This window comes from Balaenoptera borealis (genome assembly GCF_965194805.1).
Source record: "Balaenoptera borealis genome assembly, chromosome: 2".
In the NCBI taxonomy this organism is placed as follows: domain Eukaryota; kingdom Metazoa; phylum Chordata; class Mammalia; order Artiodactyla; family Balaenopteridae; genus Balaenoptera; species Balaenoptera borealis.
Genome location: NC_138867.1, coordinates 133,942,528 through 133,968,134, shown reverse-complemented (window position 1 = coordinate 133,968,134; position 25,607 = coordinate 133,942,528). Strand labels below are relative to the sequence as shown.

The 25,607-nt window shown below is 40.3% G+C and overlaps 1 protein-coding gene across 1 annotated transcript in view; it reads right to left on the bottom strand.

Moving 5' to 3' along the window:
- SGCD (sarcoglycan delta) overlaps positions 1 to 25,607 on the bottom strand; it is a 415,397-nt gene that overhangs the window by 385,716 nt on the left and 4,074 nt on the right. The window contains exon 2 of the mRNA XM_082379160.1: positions 7,172 to 7,360. Coding sequence (XP_082235286.1) covers positions 7,172 to 7,360 — 189 coding nt within the window. The remainder of the gene's footprint in view (positions 1 to 7,171; positions 7,361 to 25,607) is intronic.

The window sequence follows — 25,607 nt, the reverse complement described above, 5'->3', positions numbered from 1 at the left end:
TAGTCTAAATATCTACTACATGCTAAGCAACATATTTAAAGCTGTGGATATAAAAATGAATAGTTTAAGGTTACAGTCGCTATAGGGGAAACAGACAGGAAAATAAAATAGTGCCGTACTGCACGTCCCCCCGCTGCAGGACACCAGGTGCAGCAAATACAAAAGAGGGAGTCTTCACCTTAACCTGGGAGGACTTCTGACAAAACATAAGAAATAAGAGAAAAGCTTAAAAAGGGCAATGTTTATCGAAGATCAAGTGCAGGTGTGATTTTCAAGTGAATTTCTGACCTAGCGGGAGGGAAGTTCTGGCCTGACCGTTCAACAAGCAGGACTCTTGACTCCATGACTTCGCCCACTCAGGTCACAGCTGATAAGGCATCTCACGTGACATATAAGCAAGTACAATGTGGTGTGCACAATCTGCTGAGCCAGTGCAGTTCCCTCTCTGGGATTTCACCTGGGTAGCAACAACAGACTGGGGCAGGTAGAGGTGGGAGCTGAAGGGGAAAGTCATTACAGAGAAAAGGTCAAAGGCACATGCATGTTGAAGATGCAAGGAAGCAGGAAACCTGAATAAACACAGGAGGTAACTGGTAGCACCACAAAGGTAGAGGGATCCTGGTGTGCCAACAGAAACAAATGTTCCAGGGCAAGACCAAGGCCACGTGGTCTAGGAAAGCCAGAAGGTGGGCATCCCCAGAGCTGCCTTTGGTTCCTGCCAGTGAGGCTGTGAGGTCCACTCATGCACCCAGGAGACCCCCTTTCCTGTTCCCTCTGCGTGTGTATCCTCACTCCCCTCTACTTGAGTTAGTTTGACTGGGTAACGGTGCCTCGAGCCTTCTCCGAACAGATGATGTATTAGTGTTCTGAGTTACGGAACACACAGCCCATTCTCCCTGGCTTTTACTGTTTTACAATGTGTCCAATTTACAAATATTAGAATGCCTTCCTCTGACCCTCAGTGGATCTTTATCTTACTTTAGGGTAAATAAATCATGTTTTAGACATTGCACTGAACAAATTCAATTTGTCTTCGTGAAAAATAGCACTTGGAAAACGGTCAACGTGGTGTACTGATTAAGCGCGTGGGCTCAAGAGCCAGCCTCCCTGCGACCCTATCCCAGCTTCATCACTCACTAACGGCGTGACCTTGGACAAGCTACTGCACTTCGTGGAGCCTCCTATTCCCCATCTGTAAAATACGGGTAACGGTGGTACCTACCTCATAGGGTTTTTATGGGGATTATACAGGAAAATTAAAAAATTCTGGACAAGTTTTTATTAAACAAGTGGATATTCATTTCTTAAATAATCACAAATACAGTGGTTTGAATTTTGTAATTTTGATGAATGGCAAGAGAAAGAGAAGTTAGGGGATCTATTAAACACAGGTATAGCTAGCTATAATTTATCAAGGACCTATCATGTGCCCAGCACTGACCAGGTACTTGACATACATCATCTCATGAATGTGGTCTGCACAAAACTGTCAAATGTGTTTGACAATTCACAAACACATATTGAAAGCCAACTGCATACCAGGCACTGGGTCATGCCTACAAAGATGAATAGAACGTAATCCCTGCTCCTGAGAAGTTCCCGGCATGGCTGGAGTGCTGAAGCTGGGGCAGGCAACCTTGCGTCTACTTTGGTTCAATCATCTGCAAAATGAGGATGTGTGAGGAAGTGACTCCTTAGGTTCCTACTTCATCTAATGATGAATAATTTCACACCCACTGGACTAAGAGATCATGCCACCTACTGAAAATCCCCAAGCCTTTTAAGTTTTTCCACTCAGTAACCACTTGTGCTAAATGACAGTGTAGACGATCAGTACTGCAGTATTTGGGGAGGTCTTTGAGGCCAAGTTATTTGGATTGGGCTGCTGGAATGCTCTGTCAGAAGCATCAGCCCTCTAGAGAGTGAGATCTCACATGGTCAAGGCGAAGTTCAAAAGACAAAACTGTAGTGTTCAAACCGGAAGATACCTTGCAGTCCTCAAGGACACCTGCTTCAATGCATTCATTTCTTTACTGAGCCCCAGAGGGAAAAGGTGATGTAGTTCATGGCCCACTAGGTGTCCAGTTCCTTGACACTTGCGCTAGGGCTTTCTGCACTGCCCCACACGATACGTCACACAGATGAATAAACCAGGCTCCACACTCAGACTGCTTGGATTCAAATCTCTACTCTGCCACTTTTTAGCTATGTAATCCCAAATCCAGTTATTGAGCCTCTCTCCTCCCTGTGAAGTTGGTATCACAATAACACCTAGCCACATAAGGATTAAGTTAGGTAATACTTATAAGTTGCTATGGCATAGAGTCTGGTGCAAAACGAGCCTTCAGTAAATTATGATGATGATGGTGATGGTGATGATGACGATGATAATGGCAAACACTAACATAAGGCACTTACTGTGTGCCAAGCTCCACTTCTAAGCACTTTACACGCATCACCTCATTTATCCTTCATAACAATCCTGTGAACAGGTCGGTATTGCTATTAATCCCAGTATATTGCAGCACAGAGAGGTTGTGAAATTTGCCAACGTAAGTAGCAGAACCAAGAGCATGCGTCCAGAGTCTGAGCCCCTAACCACTGCCATGTGGTATGGGGTCTCGCATGACTTTCTGTTGCCGGCATGGACTCTTCCTATGGGTGAGTGGCTGCTATACGTACACGCTTAACGTGCATTAACTCATGGAGTCTACACACCAACCTGTGCCACAGATAGTATTATTAAGTTTATATTAAATGTTTACATAAACATAACAAGGGGCTAAAACAGAAGGTGAAGGCAGTGAAGGGAGAGGGTCATCGGCTGCAGTGCAAAGAGAACTGAGTTAAGGACTGAACAGCCAGAACTACTGCAAACTACTCCAGGCAGGAAATGTCAGTGGATGTCTCGGCTGAGGGAGGGAAATGTGTGATCGGAGGACACGGGGTGGGTAACAAAGACGATGAACCATTCTGGCAGCTTCAGAGTTTTGTTGAAAAGCCAGGTCATCGCAGCAGTTATCAGGAGCAGGTAAAGCGTGGTGGAAAGGGATGGGCTTTGAAGTCAAGCACCCGTTCTTTTACTTACTATCTGTGTCTTCTAGGAAGTCACTCAACTTCTCTGAACCTTGGGTTTTATTTTACTAAAATGGAGATTATAATACCTAATTTGAGGAGTTGTTTGGAAAATTAAAAGAGAGATTTTTTTTAACTGCCAAGCACAATGACTGGCACAGAACACACTTAATAAATTCTAGTCCTCTTGTAAAGTACAGTGTGTGATAAACTAGGTTAACTTACAGGTGTTTATAACACAGGTAAACCAAACACTCCTCCAAGTAGGGAAAAATAATAAAGAGTAGGAGAGAATAATGCTGTCCTGATTAATAATGAACACCAGAATAATCTGCTAAAAGCAGAGGAGAGGAAATTCATTTTTCTTCTGATTTACATTTGGGACAAAGAAAACTTGGTTGGACGTTTTTCCAGATTGCTATAATGTAAGGACTCTTCCAGCATATACCCCTGGGGATGGCAGAAAATGCAAGTCTGACAGAAAAGAAAATTCTGGATGTCCAATCTTGGATAAATTGCCAAGTCCTCAGAAACACTTTCAGATGACATCACTGTCTTGGTTTGTCATTACTCAGAGGGTTTGATTACAGTGTGAGCGTTTCCAAATGCCAAATTATCAAACATTCCAGGTGTACAAAATAATCACCGTTTCCTATTGACAATCCTTGCATAAAGTGCTTAACTGTTATCACATTGATTTCCTATGTTCGTTCACCCCACCATCACCAATGTAACATTGGTTAATACCGCATTCTTTCTCAAGATCTTCACTGTCAGTAAATTATTGTTTGTGGAAAAGAATTATAATTCTAAAAGAATGTGTATTATACTGTAATTGATAGAGAATATGCTTTTAACGTACAGGGAAAGACCAATTTTCTGACACTTCAGCTCTATCTGCTTAAAAGCATTACTGCTATAAAGCACCAATTATGGCTAACCATGGCATTATTCTCACTTTAGTAAGTAGTTGGTTTCGTAAAGCTTTAAGAACTCTCAACTATGGCAATCAATTTAGTTAACTACAGGAAATGGCCTATTTCATATAGATTATTACCTTAACATCATATTGCTCCCCAAGGTCGCATACATTCAGAGTGAACTGTCACTCAATATACATTTACATAGACCTCTCACTATTAAGCCTGCCAGATAAAGCAAACTCGAGAAGCCATATTTATATAATATCACGGTTATCAGGGTTTGAGTTCATATTCTCCACCACATCCACCCTCAAATCTTTCCGGTTCTATAAATTAACTTTACCCCAAACTAGCTAAAAATAATAAAAATAGCCCCAAACAGGGAATTAGGGGGATTCGCGAGTCCCAGCTAAGTTCCAGTGGGCAGGTAATGAATTCTATCCTGTTTTATTTTGGTCCTACCATCCAACCATCTCACCAGCCAGAACCCGGGGGTATTCCAGAATGTCTTCCAATCCCTCAACTCTTACATCCAAGCAGTAGTTGAGGTGTGTTGCTTCCATCTTTTAAATGTCTTTTGAATCTTTACTCTCCATTCTACTGCCCTAACTACAGTCTTCTCCTATTTTATATTACAATACAGAAGGTTTTCTACTTTAAAATTTTTGAAATACAAAATAAAAACGTCACAGAACATGCATATCGACAAAGGACAACTATGGTCCCTTGGATTTAAGACCGAACAAGACTCAGGACACCTTTCAGAGCCCCAAACTCTGAGAAACTTTCTCCATTATATTGCATCCTCACTTGAGCAAGTATCTAGACTACAAATCTGATCACATCTTTCTCTCTCTGCTGCTTAAAATACTTGTCTGAAGTCTGCTTGTCTATAAAGTAAGTCCAAGTTCAAAAAGTGTTTACCTACTCTGATTCAGAAGTAGAAGCTAATGTGCTCCAATATTCTAGAACATATTATCTTAGACCCCTACAATCCCATGGAAACTGACCTGTATCATCTTCCAAACTTAATATTGCAATACAGAAGCTTAGTTTCCTAGCGTTTACTGCAAGTATTAAAAAGTGAGCCATTCTCCATCATTAAAAAGCCTACAAATAATAAATGCTGGAGAGGGTGTGGAGAAAAGGAAACCCTCCTATACTGTTGGTGGGAATGTAAGTTGGTACAGACACTATGGAGAACAGTATGGAGGTCCAGCAAAAAATTAAAAATAGGGTCACCATAAGATCCAGCAATCCCACTCCTGGGCATATATCCAGACAAAACTATAATTCAAAAAGATACGTGTGCCCCTATGTTCATAGCAGCACTATTTAAAATAGCTAAGACATGGAAACAACCTACATGTCCACTAACAGATGAATGGATAAATAAGATGCACATATATACAATGGAATACTACCAAACCTTAAAAAAGAATGAAAGAATGTCATTTGCAGCAACATGGACGGACCTAGAGATTATAATACTAAGTGAAGTCAGAAAGAGAAAGACAAATACCATATATTATCACTTATATGTGGAATTTAAAATATGATGGAAATGAACCTATCTATGAAACAGAAAAAGACTCACAGACATAGAGAACAGACTTGTGGTTGTCAAGGGGAAGGGAGTCGGGGACGGATGGATTGGGAGTTTGGAGTTAGCAGATGCAAACTAGTATATACAGAATGTATACAGGATGGATACAAAACAAGGTCCTACTGTATAGCATAGGGAACTATATTCATATCCTGTGATAAACCACAATGGAAAAGAATGGAAAAGAGAACATATATATGTATAACTGAATCTCTTTGCTCTACTGCAGAAATTAACACAACATTGTAAATCAACCATACTTCAATAAAAAAAATGAGCCATTCTGATGCATTGTTTCTAACCATGGTTTACAGAATCCTCAGGAGTCAAGTACCAATAGCTCCTCCCACAAGTGAAGAATGGAGGCCCACGGAAAAGAGATGCAGCCCTTGCTATTCTCAAAGTTCACTCTGCCTGGGAAACACACATAAAAAGTATTATCTGGAGTGATCAGTATAATAATAAATACATAAATGGGGCTACAGAAGCATGAAGGAGGGGTTGTACCAGGCACAAAAGATGGAGAAAAGCAGCCCAAGAAGGAGAAATGGCCTGAATAAAGGCAGGAAAGTTTATCTATGCACAGGGTGTTAAGGATAAAAATAAACTTTATAATTCAGGAAAGGCATATATTTGGATTTTCTATTCTATTTTGAATTTTCACATGAAAACCTTACTCTTAATTGTGTTATAGTCACGTTTCCTTATCAAACAGGAGTTCTTTTTATTGCCAATGTAATTACTTACTTCTGCCATCACAAGAGGAAAGGCAAGTGTTTTCAGGGCAGCAGATTACTGCCCACTATGCCATCACTAATAAGAGAAATTATAATATTTATACTGTTATAATCTCCAGGAAAGCTCTAGGGAAAAACCTCAGAATAACTCCAGAAATCATTTTGCCAGGATTTTCTTTTCATTTGATCTTCAACAAGTAAATGTCCAATCTGTAGAGTGGTCCTAAGTGCAAGAAATTCTTCAAAGCAGCATAAACACAAATTCTTTTTTAAAAAATGTAACATGGCTACACTCTCGTTTCCATTCTACGCAAGCAGTAGGAAAGAGAACTGCCATCCTGAAAATTGAGGAACTGCTCCATTAACCATAGTAATGAGCTACCAGGTGTAAACAGACAGTGAAAATTCCAAAGACTAATTTTACTCTGATGTTTCAACCCCTAGCTCACAAAAACTTTCTTAATCACTACTAAAATTTGGGAAAACTTACTACTTTGGACTCTATCCCATCTTTCTCCTTGGATTATTTACTCAAAGTACTCATAAGCTACAGATTACAGAAACACAGTTATCAAAATAGAAGGAAAGCATACATGATGGATCATAAAGGAAGGAAAATGCCACAAAAGTGGATTACCAGCCTCTGAAGAATTGAGATTTAAAAGAAGTCAATCCCCACATGTAATCTGAACAGCAATGTTTTCTCACCAAGATACCAGCTTGCAGGTTATTTTGAATCCTATTGCCATCACTTTCCACATTTCTTTTTCTTGCCCCATGCTTTCCCTTCCCCCAAGGAAAGCTAAAGAAAACCATGTGGTTTTACTTACAATCGTGAAGTTCATGACTTTGAGAATCCAGATGGTCATGGCCAAGTTCACCAGTATTAAAATCATCAGGAGTAGGACAAAGAAATACAGGCATCTTTTCCGCCAGCCATAAATCCCCACTTTGTATACCTGTGGCCCCTCGGAGCTGGACATGGTGCCCCGGTGGTGGGTGTACTGTTCCTGAGGCATCTGAAATAAACGAGGTGAGAGAGAAGCACTCACATTAAACTGCTCAGAGAGAGAGAGAGAAAAAAAAAAGAATGGAAAAAAATCAACTGATGAAGAGAAATGGCTGACTGCTGTCTGTATGTTTCCACCCTCCTGACAACTCTAAAAAAAATCTGTTTCCCCTGGACAAAAGTGGCTCCTCTGCACGCTTGCATGAGCTCTCCCGTTTCATGCAGACATCTCTCATGATATGTACTGAGACAGCCACATACATATCACGGGAGGAGAGGGACCCGTAGGAAGCCATTTTCCAAATGATTATTAGAATTCCAACATCTTTGTGAGGGAGACACTCGAAGTCCTCAGGGTAAAATTTAGAATTCACCTGAGAAAATAAATTAACCCCAGCACTTCTTCATGGTGGTATAATACTACTAATTAGGCAACTGATTTGGGGGAGGGGGAAGGTAAAATTATCTCAAACGCAATCATTCTGTACTGCCAAAAAGTTAGTGGCAAAAGTAACAAATTTGATCTTCCCTCCATTCCAGAGTTCAAAGGGGTGCTGATGGGCACATAGATTAAGCCTCATTTGACTCAGGGATCTTCAAAAGGTGATAGCCTGTGCTTAAATGCTTCCCTTGACAGAGATCTCACTACCCTTTCAAGTAGTCCTTATGAGTTAGACAATTCTAATTATTATCAACACATTTATTTAATAAACATAAAAGAGGCTTAAAGTCAAGTAAGGCGTGAACATGCCTTCCAGGAGCTTGCAGGCTAATGGGGAGAACAAACTAGTCAAACAGTGATAATAGCAGAGTGAGATAAATTAGAAAAAAATATCTGCCAATATTAAGTAATATTCGAATCCCCTTTAAAGTAAGGAAGCTTTCCCAAACCCCCGCTGTTGACACAAATTATCTTTATACTAGCACTGCTAATTAGGTACCAAAACAAATCTAAGTAAACTTATCACTTCTATAAAATTCTCCAACCAAAACAAGTTTTAAAATTAAATACAAACAAAGCTGCCGACGCGTATCATTCAAAATGGGAAATAACTGACTACTGAGAAGAATGATGACTTGCAAAACTAAACAGCATAACGTGGTACCAAGCGCTTTAGCACAGCATCTTCTGAGCAGAGCATCCCTACTCTGCCATGAGCCACGTGACAACGTGGCCTCTACTGCTTTTCTCCAAATGACTGCACGAGCTTTATTTTGGGATTTTTACCTCATTTGGCCCTCACGTAGGCAGACTGCATTCTCTAGGAATAAGGCCTGTCTCTGCTTATTTTCATCTTAGTCAATAGCACTTACATTAGCGATACATGGTGCCAAAGTGACCATGGTGACAAACAAAATGTAGGCCCTAAAATCATATCCTTGGTTATGAGGCCATCTTCCAGATGGTTCAGAATATACTTATTGTACGTTTTTTAGGTAATCACTAAAATGCACACATAAAATCTAAAAATCCCCCAGAGAACTCATGGCCTTTAGGCATCAGTGGAATCCCATTTGAAAAACCAAGTAAATTCTTACTTAAGGTCAACTCAAATGCTCAGTGAAGATCTACATACATCTATGTCATTCTGAACACTCTCCTAGCACCAAAATCAGGCCCTAATATGAGTATATGTTCAAACATACGTGAGTGGAATGAATATGTGAAAACAATGAATGCATAAATGATGAATGAATGAATGATTTCCTTTCCCCTGTGAAATCTGCTGCCATCTGGGTGTGTACAAAAGTCCAAGCTAAACACCAGGGGGAACTTCTTGTTTGTATCCTTGCAAATTTCCACTTCAGTCTCCCAAAGCCCTGGCTTCCCAACCAAGCAGTGAGCTTCACACTATGAAGGGATCTCAGTTGTATTACTCAGCCCCTTACAATTCTGCAGATCAGGGCTGTGTTGTAACAACATGGGAACACAGCAATGTCATCTCTCACTGACCTTTTCACACACCAAGATCAATAAGAAGGGAAAATAAATGTCTCACAAGTCTGAAGGAAATTAGGCCTTTCTTTTCCATTAAATCATATTCTGTAAATTAAGGAAATAATCACAAAATCTTAGAATCCTATTTGCAAGATCCTTTGATTCTAATCAATTAATTCTATGAGTCAGCTGACTTAAGACTAGAGAAGTTGACACACTTGTGCACGGCTCCAGGGTTTGTGGCAGGGCAAGGACAAGAATTGCAGTCTTTGACCCTTGCAGGTGTGAAGACCAGTGAGCAATTCTTGACAAATGAGTGTACAGAAGCTAGCGATATTGCCAGCACACCAGGTGCCTTTTCTCTGACATTTATCCCAACCAATGGGGGTATTACATAATTTAGCAATAAAATGGAAATGACATGGTCAATAAATATTTATCAGGCTGTGGATATGGACATCATACGTGTGATTTTTTTTCATACACAGATTATTTGAACTTGACAGATGCAATGATTATCTCCACTCCGATTTTGCGATCCTGATGTACATCAAAGGAACCTGTGGAGCTTTTAAACCATCTACACTCAGGTTAACTAAATAATAATCACAAGGAATTTTTAAAAAAGTCCCCAAGATAATCCTAAAGTGTAGACAAGGTTGCATACCACTGATCTAGAATAATGTCTCAACCCTGACAATGCAGCAGAACCCAAAACAAACTTTTAACAGATACAGAATCAAATTCTGAGCTCTACAATGGAATTGGAAAGCTCCCCAGGTCATTCCAGGCATTTGGGACAGCTTATCTTAAAATGCCTTTTTTGCTGTTGTTGTTATTAAGCCAGATACTTCCCTGGCTGCTGCTGCTGCTTTTTTTTTAATTGACTTTTATTGAAGTATAGTTGATTTACAATGTTGTGTTAGTTTCTGTTGGACAGCAAAATGAATCAGTTATACCTTTTTTTTTTTTTCATAATACAACCATTTCAAGGCAAAAATCTTGAAATAAATTCTAGAGTATAAAGCAGACCAGCAGAGCTCCTTTGCTTAAAGCAAGAGTGAGGGCTTGGCCACCCTTGAAGCACTTCTACAGAACCTTCGGACTCTTAGAAACCACTGACTTTTCCCCCCATGTTAACTGACAAGCTGAGGAGCTCAAAGACAGTAAGGGGAAGTAGTGACCTTTCAAGCCACACAGTGAATTAGAGGCTGAGCGGGGATCAGAACCCAGATCGTCTGATACATGGTGTAGTGGCTGATTCTGTATGTCATGAGGGCCCTTGCACCTGCACCATACTTCCTGCCTACTTTAAGGAGTCACATAAAACAAAACATTCCAGTCTGCAATTCAAGGAAGGAAGGAAAGACAGAAGGAGGGAGGGAGGGAGGGAAGGAGGGAGGGAGGAAGGGAGGAAGGAGACCATTTTGTACAAATGATTATAATACAAAGTGTTGACATCACTTATATGTGGAATCTAAAAAAAAATGGTGCAAATGAACTTATTTACAAAACAGACATAGAGTCACAGATGTAGAAAACAAACTTATGGTTATCGGGGGCGGGGGGGAAAGGAATAAATTGGGAGATTGGGATTGATATATACACACTACTGTATATAAAATAGATAACTAATAAGGAACTAATGTAAAGCAAAGTAGTCTATTACTCAATAGTCTGTAATAACCTATATGGGAAAAGAATCTAAGAAAGACTGGATATATGTATATGTATAACTAATTCACTTTGCTTTACACCTAAAATTAACACAACATTGTAAGTCAACTATACTCCAATAAAATTATTTTTTAAAAAAAGAAAAAATAATACAAAGTGTTGCCAGCCAAACAGTATGGTAACAGATACATCTGTTATAAATAATCCTTCTTGGAAAAAGAAAATTTAGATAAGCTGAGTACATTAATTTTTCTAGTCAAAAACAGAAACATGTTGAAATAATAAAAACTTAAGAGGAAAGACAGACTCCAATCTGTGTTTCTTTTTGGTCCTTCCTGGGAGAAATCTGCTGTATAGGGAATAAAGTTGAAGTTTCAGGTCCTCCCTCATCCAAGTCCCTTCCATGGCCCCGGAAGGGGCCCTAGTAGTGTATTAACAGCATCATACATTTTTGTAAAACTCAACTAAAGTAAGATGAAAAAGACCTTTTCACCTTCCCCTTATGTCGCGTGGTTTTGGAGGATTTACACGCATTTTGAAGGTCCGAATAAGAGGAAGTTGAATTGGGGGTTCACATAGTTTGGGTGCAGTGGTATGTATTTACATGGTTTGCAGACACTTCCCTGTAGAGGTACATTATGCTAGCTCCCCTCGTATAAGAATGTCTTCCAGGAATTCTCCTTCCATCCTTGGCGCCAACTCACCAAGCATGCTGTCATGAAGGTACACGACCAAAGGACACATTGCCATGTAAACATGTCCTATGATGGCCAGCACCAGAAATACGTGGGTACTAGAGGAGCCAGAAGCTAGGTGGAAATTTTTTTTCTAATCATCAGTTACATAAAATTTCAAGTGTAGAATTCAATTCTCATTGACACCCAGTCAAAACAGAAATTCTCTCCTGTCAAGAATATACTCAATGCAGCACAGAAAATAAATGTTCCCCACAGTTTTTCTTTTCCTATGGAGATCATGGAAAAGAGAATTAATCAGAATTCTTGTGTTTTCAGGTTGTGTGCACCGTGTGTCTGAATTCTGTACATAAAATTGCATGCTTTATGCTTCACAACTATCAATAATTTTAAAAAAAGTTTTACTGAAATCGGCATAGGAGACAATTAACTTTCTATTGTCTACAGAGAAAGTGGTAGCACCAAAGAGCGGTCATATGAAGAGGCAATCAAAGGATATGCCATCAAAAACTGTAGGAAAAGTATGTCAGATAGTTAATTGTTAATATTATTTTTTCTGGATTTTATGATAGGTCAGCTTTTAAAAATTAATAATTTAATTTCCTCATTCTAAGTACACAGTCATGTTTTTTTAGCTTGAGTTTGTATTTCTAATTTTTTTAGTTTTTTCCTTAAATCAGCCCCACAACTTGTTCAAGCTTCGGGCTTCACCAAACCTCGAGAGTCCTCTGGTCCCTCCCATAAAGAACCCCAAGTGTACATCAAAACCTCAGTGGAATATCATCATAAGACGTCACTGCCTAGCTGAGCTCAATGAGAGGTACACTTATCTATGTTCCACTGGGAGGGATTTTCAGACTTTTGAATGTGTCAGAACCACCCTGGCAAACAATAAGTGCAATAAATGCAGATTCCTAGGCTTCACACCAAGGAATAATTCAGTAAGTCTGGGGTGCATCCGAGAAATCTGTATTTTTAACAAGCACCAAAATTGATTCTGGATATAAAAGGCCCAAGGACCACGTTTTAAGAACGTGAATTTACATCCAACACAAAAAAAGCATCCTTGGTCCATCTTTGCCTCTACTTGTGTTATTTCTCACAGGATTACCCATCTTCCTCCCATACCCTAAATGGATGCTTTGCCATCCCTCACGTTTTCACTGCATTCCTACCCTGGAGCTTTCATTTCCATTATCCTCTTTCAGCAGTATATTGAATATTATGCTCTTTGCAGCCTTTGGTACTTGGTTTTTAAACCTCTTTGGCATTAAACAGAATCTCAGCTTACCTTTATAATCCTCTCCACATGCTGCCTAACTTTACTCTTATTGATGCCCAGGGTTTCCAGGTCCTTGGCAAATGCTAGAGACCTCAAACTCTCATCTATCTACTGAAACGGCCCATTCAAAAATCACTAGTGATGTCCCTGATCAAAACTCAATGTACTCTTCTTAACACCCATTTTCCTTGGAACTTCTGAAGCTTTGCTCATTGCCAACTTGCCCTCCTCCCCTGGAAATTTTGTCCTTCTTTGATATTCATGACACTTCTGGCTTCTTCCCTCTATCTTAGATTACTGTCTGTCTTTCCAAACTCTCCTCTCTGCCTCTTTCTCCCAAGTTCACATTATGAGTTAACGTTCTCTTTCTCCCATCTCAGAGACAATGCCCAGTGTCATACTTTCATTTTGTACTTCTATGAGAATTAAACTCAACTTACCACTTTTACTCCAGTTTCCATCTCAAAGTGGACCTATCTAAATGTTTTTCATCCGTCTACTCTCTCATTGAATAATTATTGATTGTCAATCAAATTCCATATACTGCGTGAAGGGTCTCAAGATACCACAGGGAAGAAGAGCTAACCTGCCTTTATGAAGCTCACAGGCTGGGTGGTGGGGGACTATGTACAGTAAATGCTTAGAGACAAAATGAAACATGTGAAGTATCTACACTGAAATATATCTGGTAATGTTAAAGAGCATCACAGGATGAAAAGTATTTTATATACACTCATCTAGAGAGAACTTTATAAGGATATAACATTTATGCTGAGACTCGAAGGACGAGAAAAAGACAGGAAGGTGAAGGTAGGGGCAAAAACCAAAACTATCTCAGGCAGAAGAAGGAAAGCAAAGGCAGGTGCCCCAATGCAGACAAGGCCTGTGTGACTGGTTGTAATGAGTGAAGCAGAGATGGGAGTGAGATGAGGCTGAAAAGTTGACTTGAGTCAGATGATGCTGGGCCTTGGAGATTGTAGTAAGAAGTTCAGATGTTATTGAAAAGTCATTGAAAACCCACGGCAGAATCTGAAGCAAGGGAGTGATAATCTGATTTATAAGAGTATAGCAATGCCTAGACCACAATAGGTGCAGAATAAATATCTGTCGTTTGATGTGATTAACGCTCTTATTTTTTCCCTCCCTCTATACCAATCATGCATCAAAACATTCTCAAAAATTGAATAATTTAGCAAAAGTGAACCTTGATCAGTATAATATACTCCCTAAGACGCTTACTTTTATCTGTGGCGGTGCACCAGGCAGGTAAATTTGAAAACAGAATCTTTCTAAGCAAATACACCCTCTTCTTGAGAATCACAAGACAACAGTATTTTCCATCAGTCATTGGGAACTTCTTACAGTGTCATACAACATATTTTACAGTGATATATGCCACCTCTCTGAATATATCCCAAACTCTTCCAAGTATTTAAAACTTCTTTGAACTCTAGTAGCACCTAAACAACGGATGTGTGTGTGTGTGTATGCATCTATGTAAGTATATGTAATTACGCATGTGTATGTATAATTATATATATATATATATATATATAATATATATATATATATATATATACACACACACACAATTGCATGTATTTGTTCAGTGAATGAATACAAATCAAGCCAATGCTAAATTGCAAAGCATATCCTCCAGTAATAAGTAAACAGCTATAAGATCAGAAGCAAAGGAATGAAAACTTACACACCTTGCCTCCGTTTCCTAAGGCACATGCAACTATGATATATTGATGTTAAGTAGGCTTAACTACAAAGCATTACTCTGCTCCTTTATGAGGCTATTTTCAGTGTTCACCTGTTCATAAACAAATCCAGTTGACTTAAAGATAATCTGGTTTTTTTGCACACAAAATGCAATAGGATTATATTTCCCAGAGAATGAATGTAGTGAAACTTTCTGTTGCTTTGCCATTAATACGGAGGAACCACCAATCATCAAGGCAATGTCATAATATAATAACCACCCATAACCATGGCTAATTAAATAGTTGCCACGTATAACACACATGGGATTTCCAAAGAAGGTCATGCTGGATGGGCATTTTAAAAGCATGGTTTTGAGCTGTAACCTCATGGTCTCACGCATCCAAATGTTCATACTTGGGATCATGCAGCATTACAGAATCAAGGCCTTGACACTAATTTAATATGACAATCTCAAGGAGAGGATCCATTTTTATGACTTGGACTTGTGAAGAACTTCCTCCTAGGCTGTGTAGCCTGGTTTCACTTCTGTCTCTGCTCACACCACCAAGACCTCAATGACTCTGCTACCTGAAGGTTTCTCCAACGGCCTCACAAATGTCCAACATCAGTCACAGAAGCCATACGATTTGCACAAAGCCCATGCTCGCTATAAAGTGTTTACAAAGATCCTTGAGCCAAGCCCAGCCTAAGTGGTACCTGGACCCTGTAGCTGTTGCCCCTCTAATTTAGGAAGTCACATTAAATGCCCAGCTTAAGGCTCTCCCACACTGACCTTCAAAATGTTAAATCCCACTACTTTGACACGCCTTTGACATCTTAACACAGAAACCAGCCTCATCATATTCAAGTGGTCATACCCATGTTCACTCCCCTTCCTAAATCTGGTTAGGTACCAAATAGTTACTGGAAAATCTTATAGTGCCCTCCTTCCTACATTTTATCAGTTGATATTAGGATGATGGAAGGTCTTGGGGCAGAAACATACACAGCTGGCACATTTCATGAGGCTGAACACCTATTCTAGAATAATACTGTTAGAAATCATCACTTTCTGTCTGCATTGTGTTTTTGTTTCAGCTGGATTCTTCTTCAGGAGAAGAACAGATGTTTTATTTCCTCCCCAAATAAAAGAGATATCTAGAAACAGTTACAGTATCTGCATTATCAGTCTGCTGTGCAAGAATGCATTATGTTTTGAGGGATGATTAAAAAACAATCAGTAAACCTTCTAAAGACACATCAATGTTATCAAGTTTCTTGATGATTTTTCTCTGGAGCCTATAAAATTTTATGGGCCATGATCCACTCTACTAATAGGGCTGAGGACAAGGAGGCATTGGCAGGCATTTTATTAAGGCGTGCTAGACTGTTCTACCCACTAGGCTTCATAATGTCTTGTTCCATAAGGGGACTTATGGGAGTGATAATGAGTGCAATTCTCTGTACAGTTACGTACCGTGGGGCAAAGAAACGTGGCAAAGCACAGACTTGGCTGTGGAGGAAACCCCAATCGCAAGCTCTTTTTTAAACAGAAAAAAAAACTCTGACCATCTACTATGTGCCAGGTACCACAGCAGATCCTGGATATATCTAGGTCTTCAAAAGGAAGAGTAAGATATTTCTGTTTTCATCAAGCTTGTATATTAATGAGAGAAATGGACAGTAAACAAGTAAATGGATGAAACCATTAGAACTAAAGTTAGGTGGGAGGAAGGAAACAAAGAAGGTTCCATTAACAGAGAGTAGAGGGTGACCCACACTGGTCATGGAAGGCCATTCTGACCAAATGACAATTAAGGTGAGACCTAGAGGTAGAACAGGTTTTCCAGCAGAGGACAGAGCAAGCACTTCGGCCTTAAGATCATCCTCAGGTTTAAGCAGGATGGCCAGCAGGGTGGGCACTGAATGAGCTCAGAGGAAAGGGTAAAGGAGGGCTTTGCAGAGAGAAGCTGTGGACTAACTACACTCTGCCTTACAGGTTGTGGTAAGAGTACAGAATTAACATGGCTAGACTAATAAATACATTCACTTACTTAGAAATAAGACAAGTGATACAAACCAAGTGAGCTAGGGTTTGTTAACGCTGCTGCGGCATCTTACAACTTCCAGAACATTTAAAAGTAAACATGAATGACATCACTGTTTACAACTGTAACCAGTGTATATAAATAGCAGGAATACGTTCTCTCCCAGGTTCATTACAGTTTCTAGAGTTTGTTGTAAATCTGAGTCATTTCGGATTATCTTGGCACGTAAATAGTTTTCCATTACCGGGTTAATTTTGAGGTCTCGGATTTAAAATGACCTGCTTTCAAGGGTTGTTTTCATTCAGCCATCCATACAAGGCTTCAGTCTTGGATTGCTAATGTTTGGCACAATTTTGACAACGGTACTAAACTCCTCACTTTTAGCTCTGATATAACAATCAACATTTTTTCCTTGTAAAATTCATCCAGAAAAGTAAATGCCTATTTGTATGAAATGGTCCACAAATGGCATGTTCTACTTAAACAAATATTTGGACAAATTTAAAAGTTAGGTATTCCATCTTTTAGTTTTTTAAGAATTGGAATATGTAAGTGTTGAAGAGTTTTTACTGCAAAAAATTAGACAAGTGCATGTATTTAAAAGAGCTGAAGAAGATACAGTTAAGAAAACCTTTTTCATTTACACTTTCAGCCTTTCTCCATAGAGGCAACTATTACCAGTCTTCTTCTTATCCCTAAAGAAATGTTCAATACACATATAGCCTTTATCCAATATATACATTCAAAACATACATACACATATTTAAATTTTTCTTTTTCACAGAAAGAAGGGCATATTTTCACTCTTTATTGTTCTTAATCTAACTTGGTCCATTTACATAGCTCAGTGATAGTCCCAGAAAAAATACAGAAATCTGTTTTTTTTTTAAAGTTAGTTTTAAATTGTATGTGTACATGATATTTAACTTAATCAACTCTTTAGTGGTGAACACAGGTTGTTCCCACTAATTTTCTGATACCAATGTTCATTTAAACAAATGAATACTTACTGGGTATTACCATGGGCTGGCACTAGTCATTCAGTGGTAAAAGACAGATTCCCTGCCTCTTGGACCTTACATTTTAGTGGAGGAAATGATAAACAGATAAACAAACATCTAGTTTGTCATACTTATTCTTGGGATAAGTCTTATGAATAAAAAAGTAAAGCCAGAGAAGGGGACAGGCAATGACCAGGGAGGCTCCCATCTGTAGGACGGTCATGGAAAGCCTCTCTGTGGTGGAGATATTTGAGAAAAAAACATGAACGAGCAAGACGGTAAAGCATGAGGACATCTGGGAGTAGCACTCCAGTCAGAGGAAACAGCACCAGCAAGTGCAAAGGCCCTGAGGTAGGGGCTCACTTGGCATGTTCAAAGAACGGTGTGGCTAGATCAGAGCACACAAGGGGGAGAGTGTTTGAAAATAAGCTTGGAAGTGCAGGCAGAAGGAATGCACATTGGGTCTTATACGCCACAGTAAAACCACAGGTATGACACTGACTGTGACAGTAACTATCAGAGAACCAAGGTGCAGGAGTGATCAGATTTTCACTTTGGAATCACTCTCACTGCTCTGTAAGGAATAGACTGCAGGGGACAAGAATGCCAGTAGAGAAACCAGGGGCCTGGGACTCCTGAAGTCACCCAAAGAGAGGTGACAGTAGCCCAGATTTGGGTAGAGGGTGAGTGAGAAGGTGGCCAGCTGCTGTGTTTGGAATCTATTTGGAAAGTAGAGCTAACAGGATTCGCTGAGCCCCTAGACCTAGGGTGTGTGCAGGACAGGAGTCACGGAGAATGCCAGTGTTCTGGCATGAGCAGCAGGGCGAATGACGGTGCTATTTATCAGGATGGGGAACACCGGGAGGATAGTGGCTCATGAGGCAGGAGGCAAATGGAGTGTGAGGAGGGGAGAGAGAGAGCTCTGTTAAGTCACACTGATTTTGAAATGCACAGAAGAATCCATGGGGGTGGTGTCACAAAGGCACACAGAAATGAATCTGGAATTCAGGGGGAAGACTGGGCTTAGAAATGAAATGTGTAAGTCTTCTGCATATGAGTATTATTTAAAGCCACAGGAATGGGGCATACAAGTTTCACATATGTCCAAACAGAGCGCTCAGAGAAGCCCTGAGACGCTGAATTGCTAGGTTAAGGTATGCATGAGTGTGTGTGTGTGTGTGTGTGTGTGTGTGTGTGTGTGTTTTATAGATATTATTATCAAAGTTCTCCTCCAAAGTTCAATACGCCTTCTACTTAAATTCAAAATATTTATCTCTGATGAATTAGAAGATATTTCAATATAATTACAAACATTAATTCTCACTGTCCTAGAGATTTAGATGTGTGAGATGTCAGCTGAAGTCATTTCAGACAGAAATATCTTTGTGAAACACACATACATATTTGTTCTAGGCATTTTCAGATACATTAGCTCATACATTCCTGACAGCACTCTGGGGGATCAATCTTATTAAAACTATTTCATAAATTAAGATACCGAGGTACTAAGGAATGAAGGGATGTTCTCAAGGGCTCCTAACTAGTAAGTTGGTTAGGGTCTGGACTCAAATTCAGGCCCAATTTTCCTTCCAGTAGACACAGAATGAGGCAAAGACTTAGCTTTCGTTGAATAAGATGCAAGGTATTTACCACAATGTTCACTGCAGCACTGTTTACAATAGCCAGGACATGGAAGCAACATAAGTGTCCATCAACAGATGAATGGATAAAGAAGATGTGGTACATATATACAATGGAATATTACTCAGCCATAAAAAGAAACGAAATTGAGTTATTTGCATTGAGGTGGATGGACCTAGAGACTGTCATACAGAGTGAAGTAAGTCAGAAAGAGAAAAACAAATACTGTATGCTAACACATATATATGGAATCTAAAAAAAAAAAAAAAAAAAAAAAAAAAAAGGTTCTGAAGAACCTAGGGACAGCACAGGAATAAAAACACAGACCAGACATAGAGAATGGACTTGAGGACACAGGAAGGGGAAAGGGTAAGCTGGGATGAAGTGAGAGAGTGGCATGGACATATATACACTACCAAATGTAAAATAGATAGCTAGTGGGAAGCAGCCGCATAGCACAGGGAGATCAGCTCGGTGCTTTGTGACCACCTAGAGGGGTGGAATAGGGAAGGTGGGAGGGAGACGCAAGAGGGAAGAGATATGGGGATATATGTATATGTATAGCTGATTTACTTTGTTATACAGCAGAAATTAACACAACATTGTAAAGCAATTATATTCCAATAAAGATGTTTAAAAAAAAAGATGCAAAGTACTTAGAATGACCATTTAGGGGCTTCCCTGGTGGTGCAGTGGTTGAGAATCTGCCTGCCAATGCAGGGGACGCGGGTTCGAGCCCTGTTCTGGGAAGATCCCACATGCCGCGGAGCAACTAAGCCCGTGAGCCACAACTACTGAGCCTGCGCGTCTGGAGCGTGTGCTCAGCAACGGGAGAGGCCGCGACAGTGAGGGGCCTGCGCACCGCAATGAAGAGTGGCCCCTGCTTGCTGCAACTGGAGAAAGCCCTCGCACAGAAACGAAGACCCAACACAGCCAAAATAAATAAATAAATAAATTTATAGAATGACCATTTAGGTATATTTAGTGTGAGATGCATTTAAAAAGGGCATATACACTGCCACCACCCGACAAATCTGTTTTCTTCAGGTCCTCGCATGGCACTATTTCAGGCATTTGGACACATCAAAGAGCAAAGCCACCGGTCCCTAATCTCATGGCAGTGGCAGGAGGCAGCGATGGGAGAGACAGATAATCAACATGAAAACTATGTTTGAAACTTCTGTCATAAGACAATGGGGGCTACGGGTAAAAGAGCAAAAAAAAAAAAAAGACAGGAAAAGGCAGATCAGCAGTGGTAGGGGGTGAAGAGCTGGGCAGGTTCCACCTTTAAAAGCATGAGAAAGGCTGACCTCATGGAGAAAGTACAATAATATCTGAGCAAAGACTGGAAGGAACCTGGAGAGTCAGGGAGATCTGGCTTTGCATAACACTCAGACATGATTCTAAACGTGGTCCTTGCCACTGTAAGTTGAAAACCACGAAAGAATGTAAACTGAACACCCTGAACAGGAAAAATAATTTCAAACACTGAGAGCAAATTTAATAGTGTCACTTTCACATGCAAAGGGCACTGCAGCTACCCACTGTGGCCTCGTCTATAAACAGCTTTCTTAATAGGAGCGACAGATTGTTTTCAGCTACCCTGTGTTGTACAAATCCAGGGCTTCTTACATCCCCATGGATGATTCTGCCCAGAACCAGATGATGACGATCGTAGTCGGGCCTCTACGGTACGTCTGTGACTTGGGGACCAAGCTGTGTAATAAAATAATAATGAACACGACTCAAACACTTAAGATCAGAGAATGAGACACAAAGCTTGAAGAGGACATGGACAGTATCAAGTCATGATTTAACAGATGAGAAAACTAGGTTCAGGGAGGTGAAGTGACTTCATCAGGGTCACAGAGGAAGTTAGTCACAAGACCAAAGTCCGCTAAAACTGAAAAACAGCATGTTTCCCACGAATTCCAGGCTTCAGTCTTTTCAACTGAAACTCCTGCTTGACACCACTTTCATCAACCACCATACACATGCCTTTTGAACAATACCCAAAGGCAAATCACAACAAAACCACGTTTCCTAACACAAAGAATACAAAACTGTTGATAAATACTTGCGTAATGGTTACCATGTGACAGACCCTGCTCTAAACACTATACTGAACTTATTTAATTGTCACAGACATATAATTATGAGGCAGGTGCTAGTACTATCCTGATTTTACAGTTGAGGCAACTGAGAAACAGAAAAGTTAAGCAACCTACCTGAAGTCATTCAGCTTGTTAAAGACATAGCAAGAATTTGAACCCAGAGTGCCTGGGTGAAAACTCTGTTCCAATTCTTGTGTTAAATGTTTCCAGATATGCGTATATACTTAGAATAGTGTGATTACTAATTAGGAACATGTTTTGGTAACAGTTTCAGCTAGAATTTCTCAATATGGATAGTAATTTTAAGACAATTCTTCATATATTTATTGAGGGACTACTATATTTCAGCCAGGGTACATGTTACTCTAAGCATAGGCATTTTTTCCCAGGTAATAAACCATCTTTGATATGTCTCTGAAACCCCAAAATTTTTACAGCATCATGAAAAACAGTTACAAGAAATTAGGCACTTCCTTCTATAGTGATTCAATAGTTCCACAAAATTAGCATTGATCCAGCAGATTCTCCTTTGACAACTGTGTTTGGCAAGGATCTTTAGCTATTACCTGTGCTCTCAAATGCTTGCAGGGAAATCTGTGGTCTGAAAGGAAAATCTCTTCATCTCATTTTTAGTCATGTTATTTCTTTAAAAAAAAAAATTAAAGTGTCCAGAAAGAAGCAGGAAAACAATAACAGCTGAAAGTTATTATGCACTTTGCATGCCTTCACATATGTCTGTATGTACACATGAACATATGTATATATGTTTATTGAGGTATAAGTTACTCCTACTGAAATACACAGATATTCACTACACAGCTCGAGTTTTACAAATCTGTACATCTGTGTAAAAAATATTCAGTCAAGATAGGGAACCGTTCCATCACCCTAGAAAGTTCCCTCATGCCCCTTCCTCATCAATCCCCATCCCCAAAGGCAGTGACTGTTCTGATTTCTATCACATTTGAAAATTTTAATCCTAAGTACAATTCTATGAGGTGCTGATTCCAAGGAACGTCTAACTCTGAGACCCATGCTCTTGGCCACCATGCTGTTCTACTGCATTTCTTCCTGGTGGACACTTAGCCCATCTCAACAGTGTCCTCTGAGAGAATTAAGTCATGATGTCCTAACTTCTCTCTTATGCATCTAGAATGGTACTATACGTACCACCCTTGAAAGAATTGAAAAAATGGTCACTCGAATCATTTTCTATATTCTGTGGTTCAGATGAGAAACCCTACTGAGAGCTTACTGATGTCAGATCAGGTAGGTGGGGGTCACTGAGTGAAGCAGACATGTGCCCTCTTAAAGCAACAGGCGCTACCCAAATCCCCCCAGCTGCTACACTATGAGAAATCAGACCAGGGATACCCTTCTGAAGTTTTTTCTAGATAATCTAGATATCTAAATTTGTACATAATATCTCAGTACATGTAAATGCTTTGTAACTAAGTCGATTTTTAAAAAACACTTCATGAGTCAAAATGTGTCCACAGGCCAGCCCTGGATTGCCAGTTTGTGACCTGGTGTTTGCATCCTCGGCCTGGGAAACACCAGGATTAGCTTCATCAGCAACAGAAGGGAGGCTACAAACCTCCGAAGGTCACAGCCAGCCGAGGAGGTAATGTCTATCATCGCATGGTAAAAGTTCTGCTGTCCAGACTCTGGTCTACTGCCAACCTTCCTGCCCACTGAGGGAAGCCGATGACTTTGGTAAACATCTTGAACAAATATAAGAGAAAAAAGAAACTGGCAACAGGAGGAGGGAATGGAATAAAAACACAGAAGGAAAAGAGCTAGAAAGAGTAGAGAACACTAGAGAGGAGAGAAGACAACTACAGGTAAGAAAAGGTAGCAAAGGACAGGCATCTCTAGGCTTGAAGCCCCTTCTTTCATTGACTACACTGACCTAGGACCACAAACCCAGTTGGAGTGGAGACAACAGGGTGGTGTGGAATGACTTGCTTGGAGAAAGGAGCTCGCTCTGATGTTTATTTATTTACTTATCTATTTACTCTGAGCTTTATGAGAGCAGTTTCAGTGCTTAAATATTTTGACCCTGGGAAATAACGGCAGGGTTTCCAGGAATTCCGAAATATATTATTTAGAAGTCAGGGAAATCACTAGAGAGTCCGATCCTGTCACCCTGGCAAAGGACCGTGGTCTGAACAAGGAGGAAATTTCGAATCCCCAGCAAAATGGTTTTTATCAGGAAACTGTGCTCACTGTAATAGGTGCCACTGCATTACTGGATTAAAAAGAAGAATAAAACCATCGCTTCTGTATCCACCTACGCATCCGGAGCTCCATTAGGACAACCACCAGCAAAGATTTTGAGCAAATCAGTCTCACAGGATTTATACGCTTAGTGAACCGTGGTGACACGTCCCTCCCCCAGTCCTGCAGACCTGTTCAATAGGCCACAGCTTACATCGTTTTCTTTACAGAAGGCAGTTCACACTTCACAAAAGGAATCTGAAACCATAAGAAAGATGACCACCTTTCTGTGTGGCAGCAAAGGTGAAAGAAAAAGGACAGTGGAATCTTCAGAGAAATTAAGGCAACAAAGAAAAAGTAACCTGGATCACTCAGCATAAAACCCTCCTCTGCTGACTGTCTCAATGTTTCATTTTATCATTTGATCTGCCTATTTCATGCTTTGTCAGTTTGCCTCATGCTGAGATAATGTTAAGCATATACAGCTGACATACTTAAGTCCTGACTGTGTGCAAGGCACCATGCTAAGGGCAGTCTAAGCACAAGCTCACAACATACTACGAGGTAGATGCCACCATGTTCACTTTAAAGATGATACAATTGTGGCTCACCAAGAGGATGTAATGCGTCCAAGGTCACACAGCCAGGGTCACAGTTCAGGTCTGTATGCCTCGCAGCCTGGGCTCACTGCACAATGTAATCGCTCTCCTTCTGCTACAAGATCATCCCACCTTCCACTCTTCTTTCTTACTGGGCTGCTTCTCACTTACAATCACCCTCTGCCCCTTTGGTTCACAGATGTAGCGTGTCCTGTTCATGGAACATGCCCTTGTCAGATGAGTGGAATTGAATTCAGGGAACAGTATTTTTGTCAGGAGGAGGTTACTTGGAATGTGTTCAGAGAAGGGTAAAAAGAAAAGTGCAGGAAAAGATAAGGGAGAGATGAAATAGTTCAAGACATTCAAAGAAACGGGAGAGCTTGAGAATAACAAAAACCATAGAAAATGAGAAAGAGAAAACACTTTACAGGCATCTCATCCTATTTTACAGATGGAAAAACTGAGATCCAGCTCTTAGTGGACTCAGAGCCTATCTCAAGACTTCTGACCCCCGTTACCCTTACTCCCTCTCTCTTTGTCTCACTTCTGTACCAGGTCCTCCAACCACCCTCAAATGTGCCTTAAGAGAATATGACAATGGCCATGGATTACAAAGTACAGAGATGCAAATTTGGCCCAATCTGAGGAGGCTGGAGATGAGAAACAATGCCCCAAGCTGTCTCGCAGCACAGTGAGGTTCTCCATCACTGAACGAATTACTGACACATCTGGCTGACAGCTGTCAGTGATGCTATAAATGGCACTGTTGTAGTAAATAATGATTTAGCTCCAACAGTATTAAACCAACTCAGTTCTGTGGACCACTGTCTGGTTGGCTTCAACAGAATAACTTGGGGAGTTTTTAAAAATAGAGGGATTCCCCAACTCTAATCTCAGATATTCTGATTCAGGAGGTTTTGAGAAACCATGGAACCAGGTGATTTCTGAGGGACCTTCTAATACTAAGACTTTATTACGTTACTTTCTCTAGCATGGCTTCCAAAGTATCACTCAGCTCTCATTATTAAGCCAACACACATAACAAGTAGTCCACTCCAGACTCAGAGTCAAGGAACAAGAAGCACTGCCATTGTCTCTGAACGCCTGTGTTCTCTAGGCAGGTGACACATCTTTTCTAGTCTCAGTGTTCACTTCTTTAAAATAGAAGCAATGGACTCTTAGAACAGTGCTAGAACTCTTGATCTGGATCTGTGGGCTCCTATTCCATACCCAGAGGACCTCCACCCATCCTGGTAATGAAACTGCATGGGGCCAGTAGGCACATGACCCAGTTCTGGGTGTGGATTCTGAGAAGTGAGGGGAAGTTTATG